Genomic DNA, 16,474 nt, shown 5'->3' on the forward strand with positions numbered 1-16,474 from the left:
TAGCGTACTGACGGGTAGTTACAAACTATATGTGTGTCGTGGTGAACAAACAATTATTTATTTCATAGTATTCCTGCCTACATAGTCTGTTGTGTACATGTGCCGCTCTTGCAGCTATACATAAGCGTATGTTAACTTGAATGCACAATGTTTCCCTCAATCGGTCCCCAAGATCCTATGTCTGCTGATAACAGTGCATAAAATGCAACTTTACGCACTATCGTAGAAAAAAGTAAATAGATACCACAAACTATAGGTATCACGTTAGTTCTTGAGCACTTTTTATGATTCGACGCAGCAAAAACAGAGCATTTTTGTATATTGGCATATTCTGTAAGTCAAATACAGCCCTTGTTTCTATAATATTTAACAAAATATTATTTCTCTAGTTACAAGAAAAACAATCAAAGAAAAGACTTACTCTGCAGAATCAGCTAATGGACAGGAAGTTCTTAAACCGCGGGATGAGCTAGCAGAAAGGCGTCGTTCTTTCATTATTCCCCTCAACCGCAACGGATTCCTGTTGTATGTTTTTATTTATCAGTTAGGCTTTGAAAGCAACGGTCAACTCAGAGAAATCTGATAAATACAAATTATGTTTCTTAACTTAATCTATATTCATTGTTTTCAGTAATTTAATCTCTATGCATTATGAATAAACATTACAATCTTGATAAAAAAAAAAATAACACACTTCATTTTATACAGAATTTAACAATTTCACAGTGGCTTTCACAGATTCTGGTTTAATTATTTTATATTTCAATCCAGTTATGAAAACTTGTGAGCTCATAGACTTAACAATGCATATATGAGGAGGCGAGAACTGGCATGTGAGATGTGCGAGAGGAGAAAGATTTAGCTATCAGAAAGTGAGTTTGTCTCATGGTGGTTAATATTATACGAATCTACTTACACGGAAGTTCATCTCTCAAGGGAACCGTCCCAGGTCGTGTAGCTTGAATTTAATGAAAATGCATATTTAAGCTAATTTTCATTCGTTAAGAAGTGTGGTGATAGTCGTTCATTTCGCTTTTTCCTCGTTTACGAAATATATTGACTTGAAAATCGTTGTTACTTACACCACTTCTTGCGTGCACTCGGATCCTCAGTTCCGCGACACCGTATCATAGCTCTCGCATTAATTCTCTAGTCAATTGTTTTCTATTAACTCACATTAATACAGTAGTAGTGCATTCCATGACATCTTTCACTCATTCGTACACCGTCCAAATCCGTAATTATGCAGCTGGAAGTCTAGGAACATACCTATACATACTATGCTTTCAAGAACTGAAAGGGGAATTTGAACCTAAAGTAAAACAACGTGTAGATAAAGGTAAGTCATTTAATGTCTGGTCGATGTAAGTAGTTCCGGTAAACTGACAAAAAATAGTCTAGTGAAAAATAGTTAAGAGATGTATTTCTCCCAGATGTTAAGAAAGACACACTACTATTTTTGGATTTCTGGAATGGTCAGATAGAGGGCACTATATTTACTTTTAAAGGAGTAAACAATACTTCACATGGTAACACAACTAAAACACATATTATTCTTCCAAAAACTATCAGATTTCTGCAACCCTTGTATATGTATTTTTGTAATTCGTAGGCAATAAGAGAATTATCTGTGAAAACATTCCAGACATATTCCACGATAGGAGCTTCATAATGACATTGCATTCTGTTGTGCATCAACAGTTTCATTCACATGTCCTCAAAGACATGCCAATATACCTGTGGCAGAGGTGTGGATATGTGATGAACAGACAGTGGATGCGGGATGACTTAAGGAAAAGTGAAGTTGTTTCGTATCGGAGTATATAGCACTTGCCGCGCCGTCCATCTTTTGTGTACCTGGCGAGTACAGCAGCGTACATAACGAAGAAACCCTGGTCCACATTGCAACGCAATGTGTGCAGTTGTGTTATCCTGCTCAAGTATTTAGTACGAGTTGAATTAGTGTAGTGCTGATCCATTCATAATGTCGAAGACAAAACGTTAAATTCGCTTAGAGAAACGAAATGCAATTAAGAAGTATGAGAGTGACATTTTATGTATTAACGAAGACAATATCGTGTGTAAGTACGTAAAATTGAAATTAAAACCAGAACAACTCAGGCTATAGAGAAGCATTGCAACAGTACATCGCACAGGAAATGCGTTGAAATGAAATCTGAGGAACCATCATCATCATCAACATCATCATTTAGTTGTGCGGGTCTAAACGACACGCGCAACATGATGATCAGTGCAAATATTCCTCTAAAGAAATTGAGTGATCCCCATTTAAAGGTTTTTCTTCAGAAATTCTCTCGATACAAAAACTGTTTAAGCGATAGGCGAATACGATTCAGCTTCGACAACTTACGAGAATATATCGTCGTTCACTGCAACGCTGGTAATTGCATCAATGATGACGAGGACTGAACTTCCAAGGTATGTACTACAGTACGTTATTTTTCTTTTCCTTCTGACTGTACGGAGATACAGTAGCATGTTGACGTCGTCTGTTTACGTTTAAAACCTGTTGAACCAATGGTGTGAATGAAAAAATATAACATAATATATATACATTCAACGATAAGTCATCCCGCATCCACTGTCTAGTGATGAACAAACATGTGAGAAAATTTGATAACGTTTTTGCAACAATTTTGCATGTTGGAAACAATGTGTGTGTTACAGAAGAGTGTGAAAAATCAGTCATAATGTCATATTTAAGATGAGTCACAAAGTTAATACACATTTTAAATTCAAATTGAATTTGTATTCTATTAATGTGAGTGAAGAGAAAAAGACAATAGATTAGAGCAACGTTTCCCAAAGTGTGGGTCGTGACACCCCATCTAGCCTCTTATTCGTGTGTCAAACGATGACATCACTGTATGTGAAATATTCCTGTTACACAATCCCTCAAAATGGAACAAAGAAGTAGTTTCGAAGTCAATCTGATAGTTTAGTGCTACGGAGTGATATAATTTTAATTTTGTGAACTTGAATTCGACTCCCGGCGTTGACTGAAGTTATAATGCGGTGGACAAAATCGGAAGATGAAGGATTTTCCAGGATTCTCTAGTTTCCTTCAACTTCACAAATGTCGTCTCTCAACACATTTTACTTCGGGTATTGGGTATCTTTTCTCTCATTTCAAGTAATTTTATTTCGTCAAAAAATATGGCAGAATGTATGGTACAAACTTAAGCAATAACATATTGGTACGGTACCGGTCAGAGGCGCCTACGATGAGATTCAACTCGTCAGCCAGTGTTGGTCTTTCAATCATGTTGACTACTAGCGAACTGCTAGGGTATGTTTGTAATATTTTCGGAGCTAGAAACTCACCGTCATCTCATTAAATTTCTCCCTTCCTCTCAAAAGGTCAGTAAGCACAACAAACGTTGAAGTCACACTACAGAACTTCGTCCGCAACCTTAGGGAATTAAAGAAAAAAAAAGTAGCTGTAAAATGTTCGGAACATTTCATTTCACCACCCCATGTATGAAATACCAAAAAGCTTCAATCCAAACTTCACTTTACGATTGATACACTTTATAGCTTTTAATTCGTTTCGAGGAATGTTTTCCGTTAATATCGCAACTAAATATTTCAGGAGACTATAATCTTAACCTAAAATCGTGAACTTTTCTCTAAAAGTAATAAAAAAATTTTAATTTTCATTTGCATTATAGCCTACCATTTTTTATAGTAACATAGTTGGCTTATCATAGAAACAGAACTTTCTTTATTGAATATTTAATTATTATTTACGTAGAAATTTGCAGGTTAATCCCTAAATAGTTTAGGAGATTTTCGAATTTGAAAGCAGTGATTGTGTGATTTTTTTCAGAAAATGAGAAAAATGAGCTTCATCCAGTGATTAATTATCTCTAAAAAAATTAGCGCCCAGTGAAATATATCAAGAAGCGTTCTGGAAGATGATGCCTCTTCACATCAAGTGATGAAGAATTGGTGCCGCGATTTTAGATGTGGGTCGACCATAAGACTATATATATACTTAAAAAAATTTTGACCGTGTGTATGATTTATCATGGGAGATCATCGATTGGCCACTAGACGTTTGTTGAAATAAGAAACTTCTCGAATGACACAGTTGTAAGTATTCTAAATGACTATTCGGGCCTTCATGAATTGTTTTCCAGGTGGGTGTTCAGAATGTTGACTCCGGAAAAAATGGTAAGAATACTTTGTTCTAAAACTAATTTGGCTTTATTCAGGCTGGATCCAGTAAGTTCTCTTGATCTATTTATAATAGTACATGAAACTGGGTACACCATCTTTATCGAGAGTCTAAAATTCAAAACATGAATGGAAATATCAAGGTTCTCTTCCATCTAGGGTACCCATTTCTTATTACTGCGTCCATGGTATAAATAAGTATTAATTTCAATTTTCAAATAACAGACTAGTTTAAGACGATGATAGATGGTAAGGCAATAATGAAGCAATAGTAAAGTGACAATGGTAGACGAAACAAAAGTATTCAAATTAAATCTGCACAAAACAGTCATATGTTTAACACAAATCTTATAGAATATCGCCAAGATTGACATGTAATCCAATTCGTAGAGACTACAATGAGTGAAACTAGTTTTGAACAATGAACAATGTATCTTTGTGGTATATGTATCCCTTACATGGAGAATTCTTCTGTAAGTAAAAGACATATTTTGATAAAATACATTAAATATATAGGCTGCATTACAAAATGATGAGCTTAAAATACTATGTATAATCATGATTACAAAGTAAAGCGTTCATAGAACAAGCGAACAGCACAAGATTCTGGTAAATAAGCTCGGATCAGAAAATCTATTAATAAATTTTTAGGAAACAAAGATCACATAAACATTCACTTTCATGGAAAATATTTATGATTGAAAATTAAAATTATTCTGATATGAAATGAATTAAAATGTTTGCAATAATAGTTCATCGCATAATTTAGACGGAGCTTTAAAAAAATGCGATTAGTTTGTGTTGGTGATGGCACTGGTGATCAAACACATGTGTGCAACATTAAAACAAACAATAGCAATACTGTAATAACTAATTTATAACTTTCGGGTCACTGTGACATAACATCGCCGTTTGAGATAACACATATAAACAAAGGACATTTGCCGAAAATCTACCATGGACAACTAGGATGTAGCCATATACATTACAGGAACAAGAACAACAAAAACAACATAATCTCAAGAACATTCTTCATGTAGATAAGTAGTAGACATTTATTGTCTGTAGAAACCTATAGTTATTTCTTAAATCTTCTGCATACGTTTTACGTAATACTATCTTGCACTAGGTTCCACGCACTTCGACTGTTTAACATACAAGATTAAAATAAAAAGTGTTATTCTCACGTGTTATACGAATTTCGTAAACCATTTTTTTGTAAAATGTTAGATAATTTTGTTGCTCAGTTATAGTATCTGAAGTGCTTGGAAGATATACGATCTGAGTACCCTTTGTCAGAAAGGAATAGTGACTTATGTACTGGATAATGATAAACTTATATCAAGGAATCTCCTTTCAAAATCAGCCGTGTTAAAAAAGTTGAACCAAATTCAACAACACCTACAATAATCTAATTACAGAAATAAGTTACTTATTATAGTCATACAATTTCCTTATATTATACAGAGTGTCTAAAAAATAAGACGCATAGCTTCAGGGAGCTGTTCTTCATATGTAAACATGAAAACACTTTCTATGTAGATCGGTCCGGAAATGTTTGACTTCCTGGTAATAGACTTTCACAACACATGCTAAAAAGAATGTTTTTTTATCTCCCCCAAATGGTCTATGACACAGTATCCTAGAGGATATGTACAAAATGTCTACCTCCTGCCTCAATACAGGCCGCACATCGGCGTCCCATGGCCCTGCGAAGACGCTCCCAAATTCCTAGCGTGTTTCGTAGTGTCCCATAAACTGCTACAATTCTATTACGGAGAATGGCCACATCTGCCACCGGGGACGAATACATCAGTGCATTTAAATGATTCTACAAGCAGAAAGCCAAAGGCCTGGCCTCCATGCTCACCTGACTTAAGCCCTTTGAATTTTTACTTGTACGGTCATTTAAAAGCACTGGTGTATTCGTCTCGCATGGCATATTTAGCACTCTACACAATCGAATTGTAGTGGGAGTGAAAGGGGTGAGACAAAACGAAACATACCAACAATTTGGGTGCGTTTTCGGGGGTTCATGGAATGTCGATGTGCGGCCTGTATTGAGTGAGGAGGTGGGCATTTGGAACATCTCCTCTAGGATACTGTGAAGAAATAAGGGTCATGGACCACCTACGGCCGGTCGAGGTGGGTTCCTCCAAGTCGGTGACCGGGGGGTGCAATGGTGGCTCTCGTGCTCTTCTTTTCCGCCATTTTTCGTCTTATCACCAACCACCCATTTTCGTTCTCTACTCTTTTTCATCACTATTTCTGCTTGCCGGCCACCATTGCATGCGGAACGCCCACCATATCATCACAGCCATTTTCACCTCTCCATCCCCGCTGTTTGTTTTGCCACGTCCGCCACCATGACGGGATTTCTTAAGAATGCCTGGTGAGGCTATATTATTCTTCCTCTTCTAGTCCATTATATACATTATTGGGTTAAGGTTCTTAGGCTTATAACTCCCGTCTCACCAGTGGGGATCTTTCCTATCTCCGTGGTCCTGTCCCACGGTTTCGAGTGCGACTTCCAACTTGTGTGGCCCGACAGGGCGCCCAGCAACGAAGCAATAGTGGATCCTTCATACTGCCCCTATATGCAAGTTTAGGTGCCGAACCCGGACCAGACGTCAAGTACACTCACGTAGAGCCCCCCCCCAGGGGGCCCGGGGCGATTTAAACGTCCCGGTGACCGACTCTGCTCGCCGGGACGGATATATCGCTCCGACGTGTTACCGCTGACTTATGTGTGTCGCAGTGTAATCAATCACAAGTCCCCTGAAGCTGCGTGCGATCTCCGATTGCTCCGGCTTTGGGAGCGTAGGTCGGAGTTAGCCGCAGTAGTCTGGCGGTTGTGTTCAGTGTAGAGTGGGGAGCCACGCGCGGTTATTCCCGTGGTAGGGGCATAAAACTGCGACACGCCTCTGGTGCAGAACTTGCCGTTAGGTATGTAATGTCCAGTTTGAAGGGTAACTTGCGTGAAGTGGGTTGCTTGGGATCAGGCTGTGGGGGGGTCCCCACGGCCGGCACAGACCGCGAAGAATATTTCGGTGTCTTTTTCTTTCGCCCCCCCCCCGGTGGCAGGCTGACGCCGACGGTTCCGTAGGGGGGGCCAGTTCAAAATGTCCTCGCGCTCCAACCATCCTTCAAATCAACAAGCTAATAATACAAAGAGAAAAGAAAAGGAGAGTGGCTGATGCCATTATGATTAATCCAGACTCAGTAAAGATTGTTGTGCCGCCTGCGAGATATATCAACATGACTCTTGACAGCATCGAAAAGAGGATGAAAAACATCAGCCCGTTCTACATCAAGCGCGCCCTCAATCAGTTGGTAGGAAAGGTCAAGAATGCAACTCGCCTCAGAAATGGAAGTCTCCTCATAGAAACATTAAATCCGAAACAGAGTGAGACTCTATTAGAGGCGAAGTTGTTAGGATCGTACCCTATTCAGGTTGAACGTCACTCCTCACTCAACGGCACACGAGGAGTCATTCGTACGGAAGCTCTAGATGGTTTATCTGACGAAGAAATTCAACTGGAGTTAGCGGAACAGTCTGTTTCCAAAGCTTACCGCCTAACTGGTAAAAAGGATGGACAGATGTTCCCTCTGCGTACAATTTTCTTGACCATCGAAGTACCGTCTCTCCCAGAGTTTATCTATGTCGGGTATGAACGTGTTCCTGTCCGCGCGTATGTGCCGAACCCTATGCGGTGTTTCCGCTGCCAGCGGTTCGGACATACGCAAAAGCGTTGTACAAATACCACCGTTTGTGCAAAGTGTGGCGAGTCTGATCATGGTGATTCCCCATGTGCTCACGCCGACCATTGTGTCAATTGTGACGGGGACCATGCATCAAACTCAAAAGTCTGCCCGAGATACACTGAGGAGAAAGACATACAGGAACTTCGTGTGGAACAAAATCTTACCTTTTTCGAGGCGCGGAAGAAATATTACAATGACAAAAACAAAAATAACAAACTTACGTATGCGTCAGTCGTTAATAAATTAACCCAAGGTACTCATGCATCGACACAAACGTCACCTCTCACAGCCGCTACAGTTTCTGGAAAATTCGAATCCTCGACACAAACATTTGTCGATTGCGCCACAGAGACAGAGACAGATGATAGCTGTGGCCTTACCATCCGGCCGTATATCCTTCAGCCTCTTCCGGAGACGACGAGTACAAGCGACTCGAAACCTGACAGGAGGTCTCAACGTCGCACAACCCGATGGGAGGACAAATCTTGATCTCGATCCCGATCCCGATCTGGAGACCGCCGTACGGGGAGCGAATCGCCACAGCCTATCAGTAAGCAGTCTGGAAAACCGAGTGGCGTCAAAGAAAGGAAGAAGAACCGATCCCCTGTGAAACCGCCATGAAACTGTTATGTCCACAGATATAATACAAGGAACGTGAACGGTGTTCGCAGCCGCTATGCAGAACTACAGCAGCTGGTCTATCATGAACAACCTTCAGTTGTCTGTCTTCAGGAAACACACCTCCTGCTCGAACATTCTCTGAGTCTTCGGGGCTACAAAGTCTACCGGTATGATCATCTAGCCGGTGTACGAGCTAATGGAGGGTGTGCTATCCTGACTAGAGACAATATACATTCCTCTGCCATTGATATTCGTAGCCATCACCAACTTACAGCTGTCAGAGTAACCTTACCATCTATCTTCTTTACAGTCGCTTCTATATACTTTCCTCCCATTTTACCATTCACAGAACAAGATTTGCAGATTATTACCGCACAACTGCCCGCCCCATTTCTTCTGCTCGGGGATTTCAATGCTTCTCACCATAACTGGGGCTCGAATACAGATGATGACAGAGGACGAAAAATAGTAGAAGTTTGTTCCCGCCTGAATCTTATTGTCCTTAACACAGGCGAAGCCACCCATCTATCAATGGCCCATGGTACATACTCCATGATAGACCTCTCCATTTGTAGCCCAGTTTTGTCTGCGCACTTGGAATGGTCAGTCATCCATGATCTACATGGTAGCGACCACTTCCCTCTTCGAGTGCGCCTTTCCGCAATACGTCCTGCGGAGTCCCGTTCTCCTAACTGGGTTATAAAGAAGGCGGACTGGGTTGGATTTTCGAAGTCCTTGAGATTCACTGAACGTGAATATGACACTGTGGATTCCATGGTTAAGGAATTCTCAAAGGTGATAGAGGCTGCCGAACTGAACATCCCCCGGTCATCCTGTAGACCAAGACGCATTCCTGTGCCTTGGTGGACAGAAGCGTGCAAAGAAGCTATCCGCGAACGGAAACGTGCCCTTCGCCTCTTCGATCGTCATCCAACCCAAGATAATTTTGTCCAGTATAAACGTCTCCGTGCTCGAGCACGTCGTATTATCTCTGACGCGAAAAAGGCGTCCTGGACAAAATATGTATCATCTTTAACGAAGAATGTCCCAGCTAAGGTAATCTGGGACAAAGTCCATCGTGTAATGGGAAAATGTAGTTCTGCTATTCCGGGTCTTCTTAATAACGGAGATATAACTACAGATCCCTTAGAAATAGTTGAGCTACTAGCTACTTCTTTTGCCCATGTAAGTAGCTCAGCACATTATGACCCAGCATTTTTAACACACAAAGGAGCTGCAGAAGAACAAAATTTGTGTTTTACCTCTAATAATATGACACCATATAATGCATCGTTCACGTCCGCTGAACTGCAGGCGGCACTTGAGAAATCCCCTGACACCTCCACAGGTCCCGACAATATCCATAACCGAATGCTACGCAATTTACCACCAGCTGGTAAGTCCTTCCTCTTATATATATATATATATATATATATATATATATATATGTGGACTGAAGAGACCTTTCCTTCTTCTTGGCGATTGGCCATAGTAATTCCAGTCCAAAAAACTGGGAAGGACCCATCGTTGCCTATTAATTACCGACCTATGTGTCTAACGAGTTGCGTGTGTAAGGTTATGGAGAAAATGATCAGTAAACGCCTTCTGTGGGTACTCGAATTGGAAAACCGATTATCCGGGATTCAATGTGCTTTTCGTAGGCACAGATCTGCTATAGACTATCTAGCCCGGCTGGAAGGTGCCATTAGGGATGCTTTCCTGAAGAAGGAACATCTAGTGGCTGTCTACTTTGACCTGGAAAAGGCCTACGATACCACTTGGCGGTATGGAATCCTCCGAACTCTCCACAACTGGGGTCTTCGTGGAAGTCTCCCATCTTTTATTGCCAACTTTATGGCGGAGCGGTATTTCCGAGTTCGCATAGGTACCACACTTTCTACTGCTCATCTTAAAAAAAATGGCGTTCCGCAGGGGTCTGTATTGAGTGTGCTTCTATTTTTCATTGCGATTAATAGTATAGCCGACAGCATAGGCCACCGAATATCGGCTCTTCTATACGTGGATGATTTTAGTTTGTATTATAGTTCGAGATATCTGCCATCTATCGGACGACAAATACAACTTGCCATCAACGTATTGTCTGATTGGGCTCGTCGCAATGGTTTCAAGTTCTCCACTCAGAAGACGCAATGCATTCACTTTCATAATCAACGTGGATTACATCCCCACCCTGATCTACGTCTCGACGGAGTGGATCTACGATATACAGACACTGCGAAATTTTTGGGACTCATCTTTGATTGTAAGCTATCTTGGGAGGCACATATACGGGACTTACGACGGCGATGCGAAAAATCCTTAAATATACTTCGGCTATTGTCAGGGGTACGCTGGGGTGCAGACCGAACAGTTCTTTTACGCTTGTATCGGGTACTTATACGTTCAAGACTTGATTATGGATGTTTTATTTATGGCTCGGCAAGACAATCGAAACTTCGAATATTAGACGCAGTACACCACCAAGGTCTGAGACTCGCAACGGGAGCCTTCCGAACTAGTCGGATAGAGAGTCTCTACTGCGAGTCTGGGGAATTGTCTCTGTATCGGCGACGAAACATTTTGTTGGAGCATACGGGCTAAAACTGCTCACTCAGCCTGAGCACAATACATTCGATAGCTTTCATTACTCCCCGTCTGCTTATCAGTACAGAGAGAACCCACGGCGTCCTCGTCCAGCTGGTGTCCGGTTTCGTGACATTCTTTCTGATCTGGACATCACACTCCCAACAGTTATGGGAATTCAACACCCTCCCACTCCGCCGTGCATTATGATTCGTCCCCTATTTGATTTATGCCTGAGCCAAAGTTTTAAATCATTTACACCCTCTTTTAATTATCTTCAACGTTTTAATGAACAGCTATCACAATTCCCAGATTTTAGCCTAATTTTTACTGACGGATCCCGTGTTAATGATTGTGTAGGTTGCTCCTTCATCGCAAATGGTCAAACGTACAAGTTTAAGATGACGTCATTTACCAGTGTTTTTAGCGCGGAGTTATATGCTATCTACCGGGCATTAATGTTTTTAATCAGGGAACCTCGGGGCAGATATCTTATCTGCTCCGATTCTTTAAGCGCCATTCAGTCCCTACAGTGCTTCTACTCTGACGATCCTATTATTATACGAACCCAGGATCTTTTCCACTCACTCCTGTCGACGGGTTCCGAAGTCGGAGTAGTGTGGATCCCGGGCCATGCTGGGATTCCAGGAAATGAGGAGGTAGATGCTGCAGCCAAGGACGCAGCACTGAATGGTACACCGGTGTATTATCGTGAGAGGTGGCGAGACGTCTTCAACACTTTGAAACATTTAATCTGGCGGCAATGGGAGGAAGAATGGTCTGCACAACAAGGGAATAAATTACGAATGATAAAGGAAAGTGTTCGGGAATGGGATTCGTCTAAAAGAGCGTCACGACGCGAAGAAGTTTTAGTTACGCGGTTGAGGATTGGCCATTGCCGTTTTACACATGGCCATCTTTTAAATGGTGAACCTCCTCCGGTGTGTGACGCGTGCCATGTTCCAGTTTCTGTGGAACATGTGCTATTGCACTGTAGGAAATACGACCGTTTTCGACGTCAACATGCGATAGGCGTGACCGCTGCGTGACGCTCTTGGAAACGATTTTAATCGTGTGAACGCAGTTTTAAAGTTTTTATCCAGTACAGGTCTTGACAACGTCATTTAATTTTTATCGACCCCTAGACTCTTTACATCTAGGGGACACACTATTTACATTTTATCTGCCCTGTACTCGGACTTTTATATTGGATTATATTTTATGTATTAATATTTCTGGTCACCAGACTTTTTACATCTGGTGACTGTTTTAGTAACCGACTTCCTGGAGATATATATTTATATTTCTTGTACCTTTCGGTTTTAACACCGAGATTCTAGTGTCATGGCGGACAGTGAGTAGCAACGCTAGTTTGAGCTCGTGCATTCGCATATTTTTTCTGGAGGTGTACCCGCATTTCGTCTATTATTTTTTGTATTTATTGATCTACCAGTGTTGTTTGATAATTTCTGCTATCATGGTTCGTGGAAAAAAGTAGAGATGATATGCCGGTTCTAGCTCACTGATCAAAATACCCCTAAAAAACCATAAAAAACCGCTTAAAAATGCATATTTTTGAGAACTCATTTTCCCCCCTCTACTTTGGTTTTGGCTCACTAATCAAAAACAGTATAAAAATACCCCTAAAACTACTCTTTTTTACTATTTTTTTTTATTGCTTCATTTTTGTTACACTTATATACCCCTCAGTTTGGATATAACATAGTGCGTTTCTAGAACAGTCTGTTAAAATCACCATAAAATACCCTAAAATACCTATAAAAATACTCTTTTTTACTATCTTTTTTATTGCTTCATTTTGTTACAACGGTAATATTGTTAAAAATACCCCTATTTTTTTATTGCTTCATTTTTGTTACAACGGTAATACACCTTAAAATAGCCCTAAAATACATTTTTTTACTATTGTATCATTTTGTTACAACAGTAAAATGCCCCTAAAATAACTAATAAAAATAAATATTTATAACACTAAAATATTATTAAACGGTAATATAGTATGAGGATGCATATTTAAAGGGGGTCTACTGTATAGCCCCCTACTTTGAGCCTCTATAGTTTGGTAAGTAATTCTATCTTCTATATCTATATTGTACTAGTCTAATATATTATACATTAGCAGTTCTTTTATCTTCTAGAACTTCCGTGTTGGTGCATTTGTACTTTACATCCTGCCATATACACTTTATCTTTTAAACATTGCATCACAGTGAGTTGTCGCTAAGACCTTGAAATGATTAAAAAGTTACAGAATGGTTAAACGGTTATAACTTGATGAAAAAGTTACAGCTTCCGGTTATAGAAATGAGGAAAAGAGACAGACGGAACGATAGTTCCTCGAGCGCAAGCGGCAGAGCGGGTGGAAAAATGGAATTTCGTATGGACATATTCCACTCTTACATGATATTCGTTTCACTCATGCATTAATAGCATCTAACTTGAGCACGAGCTTCTTTAAGTTAGCGATAATGTCACCATAGGAAGACGGAATCTTTTTACATTGTATACCGAATATAGATAGGTTATTCTTACCTGCTCTAAGTAATGTATTTGTAAATTCGTTAAATTCGAAGACGGTGTTCTCCTTAAAGAAATATAGCATACCGTTCGTGTATCTAAAAGCAGATTTTATGTTCGGAGGGACACCTGGAAATTTTCTAGATATCATTCCGTAACTCTTAGCTACAAACTGACATTCAACTCCATATAGTAAATATCATTATAGAATATGAACGTTTGACCCGTATATGTATTTACAGCTGTATGTATTCTTGCATTTGAAGTTATTCCTAAAGTAGATATTTGTTTAGGATATCCGCTAACTAACATTAGACTAGGAAACTTTATCATGTATATTAGATTGTTTATAAAGAATACTATTTCCCCAGATGGTCTTTGGTATAGTGTAGATATATTTTTAAAGTCTGGCGGTAAAAATAATAGCCAGTCAGTTATAAGTTGTGGTTTAGGAATATTCATGTCTGATAGACTAATCATCCATACCCACTTTTCGTAAAAAATGTACATGATTTGATTCACGATCAGAAACGTGTCAACATTATTTAACTCACACAATTCCGGTTCTAAAGGATTGGGTTTTATAGGTGATGTTGTTGGTTGATTGTTTACGGTTGGAGAACCATATAAACTCTGAATAGCATTTATATCATCATTACCTAGTTCAAGTTTATCTCCGCTGTAAAATGCAAATATAATCGAGTTTCTATCACTGGAATGAGCTATACCCAAAGCGTGACCGATTTCATGTATTAACACGGCATATAAGTTGGTTTGATTTTCTGGTGTGTTATCGTCTGTACCTATATACCAATTTTCATCGCTATCAATATGAATTTCGATTAAAGAATTGTCGCTACGAGGGAAGTCCGAATGACCAAGAATTCCTCCTATACCATCAAATTTAGAAGCACAAACTGCGCTAGATTTCTGGTATTTGTGTCCTCCTCTTTTGTTACTTAAAACTATGTTGGGATGCACCATATCACGTTCAAATTTTAAATCTGTGTGTTTTTCCCACGTATTGAAAGCCTGTTCTGTGATATGTAAGACATCGTTGTTAGCAAGAGAATAGTGCCATTTGATAGTTTTGCTATTCCATTTATAAGTAGCTGTGGAAAAACCAGTAGGATCATCTTTAACTCCGCATCTTGGAGTGTATAATAATTTTATAATATCGTCTATTTCACCCGTTGTGTCTAAACCATAATATTCTTGGAATAAAAATATGGCTGTAGTGAGTGTTGTTTGATCCACGTATTTGACCTGTTGATTTTCTGGTCGCGAAGCTTGAGGAGACGTAGACACTACGTTCGAGGGGCTCTGCCCCGGCTCTGGTAATGATAAGTAACCATATTGATGCAAGCGATTAATAACATCCAATGTTTGATTAGTAACTGGCTTGGATTGTAGTCCTGATAATAAACACGATATAGTAATAATAATTGTCGCTCTCATTTATATTATTAAAAATCTTCGCTAACTTTTTTATTCTTCATATCAATTTTTTTTTTCTCACCACCCATGAGAGCATAGATAATTGTATTGTCTGGTACATTAGCCACAAAGTCCATAGTAGTAACTAATTGTGTCCTATCTGTAAAAGTAATATTTTTGCGTTTAGTCATATTGATAATAGCCATGAAATGCTCGGTAATGAACTTGTCAACGTCCCAACGCAAATTTGAGTTACCCACCCACGTTTGTTTAAATGATACATATGTATCGTAAGCATTTTGATAACAATGTTTCATAATATCCATCTGTTGTTTTTCAAATGGGAACTCTTCGTTTCTGCTATTCTTGAACGTCCAGTTAGCTAACTGACAGTGATCGTACACACTCGAATCCCTTTGTTGATCATTGGGTCTGTTAGTTTGAAAACGGATAATACATACGTCAGGCATATCGAACTGTAAACTGTTAAATGATGTAGTCAAGTCAATTCTTAAATTTTTAGCCTTAAATCCATGTTCCTCGTGAACACTCCAAACAAAATAGTTCAATTTTAATACAGGATTCTTATACAGCTTTGCTTTCATTTCGTCAGCATAATTAGATTCATATTCAACAATGGGTACTATTATTTTAAAATCGTTAATGACAAGTTTTCCCTCGTGAGGCATCGCGACATCAACAGTGCCGTCTGCTTTCTTTTTATCCCATCTGTAAAAGCAAGCGTCATCAGAAGAAGCCCGTTCGAAAGAGATTGTTAAGCCAAGATTAAACATGATGTCTCTATTATATCTTAGAAAGCCAAACATGTACTCGAGTGGGAAACTAACTTCGTAAATTCGACCCGTTTCATAGTTAAGTCGATCATCTGTGATAAACCCGGCTCCTTTGTAAAATTCGATTTCCGATTTCGGAATATTCAAATCAATAAGGACATCAGAAACAAGGGCTGGGCTTTCTACAGTTTCTACAAGCTGTCCAAACGATCTAATGTGTGCTCTATTCCACAAACGTGGGAAAAAGTTATTTACGAGTTTTATAAGTGCATCCTTAGCAAAGTTGCCATTTGATGCCCTTCCATGAGGTTCAAATTGCATATAAGCCCTCATCTTACTTGGATGATAAAAACCATCTCCAATGTCCAAATCAAATTCGGTAACAGTTAATGGTTTATTTATATTATCTTTGGTTCTTTTGTTTGCACCAAACGATTGTGTTTGATATTTTTCTATTGCTGTGATACTCATTTATATGAATTAAAAAAGTGTGATTACATTAATGATAATATAATTTCAATTTTAGCACCGTCGAA

General features: G+C 39.4%; 1 protein-coding gene across 5 annotated transcripts in view; it reads right to left on the bottom strand.

The window, feature by feature from the left end:
• Nucleotides 1–16,474, bottom strand: part of LOC138711952 (uncharacterized) — a 67,977-nt gene that overhangs the window by 21,003 nt on the left and 30,500 nt on the right. For 3 of the 5 annotated variants that reach the window (XM_069843261.1, XM_069843257.1, XM_069843260.1), the window contains one exon: nucleotides 422–520. The exons of 1 other annotated variant lie outside the window; for it this stretch is intronic. In XM_069843261.1, coding sequence (XP_069699362.1) covers nucleotides 422–495 — 74 coding nt within the window. In that variant the 5' untranslated portion in view covers nucleotides 496–520. Of the gene's footprint in view, nucleotides 1–421; nucleotides 521–3,345; nucleotides 3,434–16,474 lie in introns of all 5 variants that reach the window. One more of the 5 variants, XM_069843259.1, reaches the window with a different exon arrangement.

This window comes from Periplaneta americana, chromosome 13 (assembly GCF_040183065.1).
Source record: "Periplaneta americana isolate PAMFEO1 chromosome 13, P.americana_PAMFEO1_priV1, whole genome shotgun sequence".
Lineage (NCBI taxonomy): Eukaryota > Metazoa > Arthropoda > Insecta > Blattodea > Blattidae > Periplaneta > Periplaneta americana.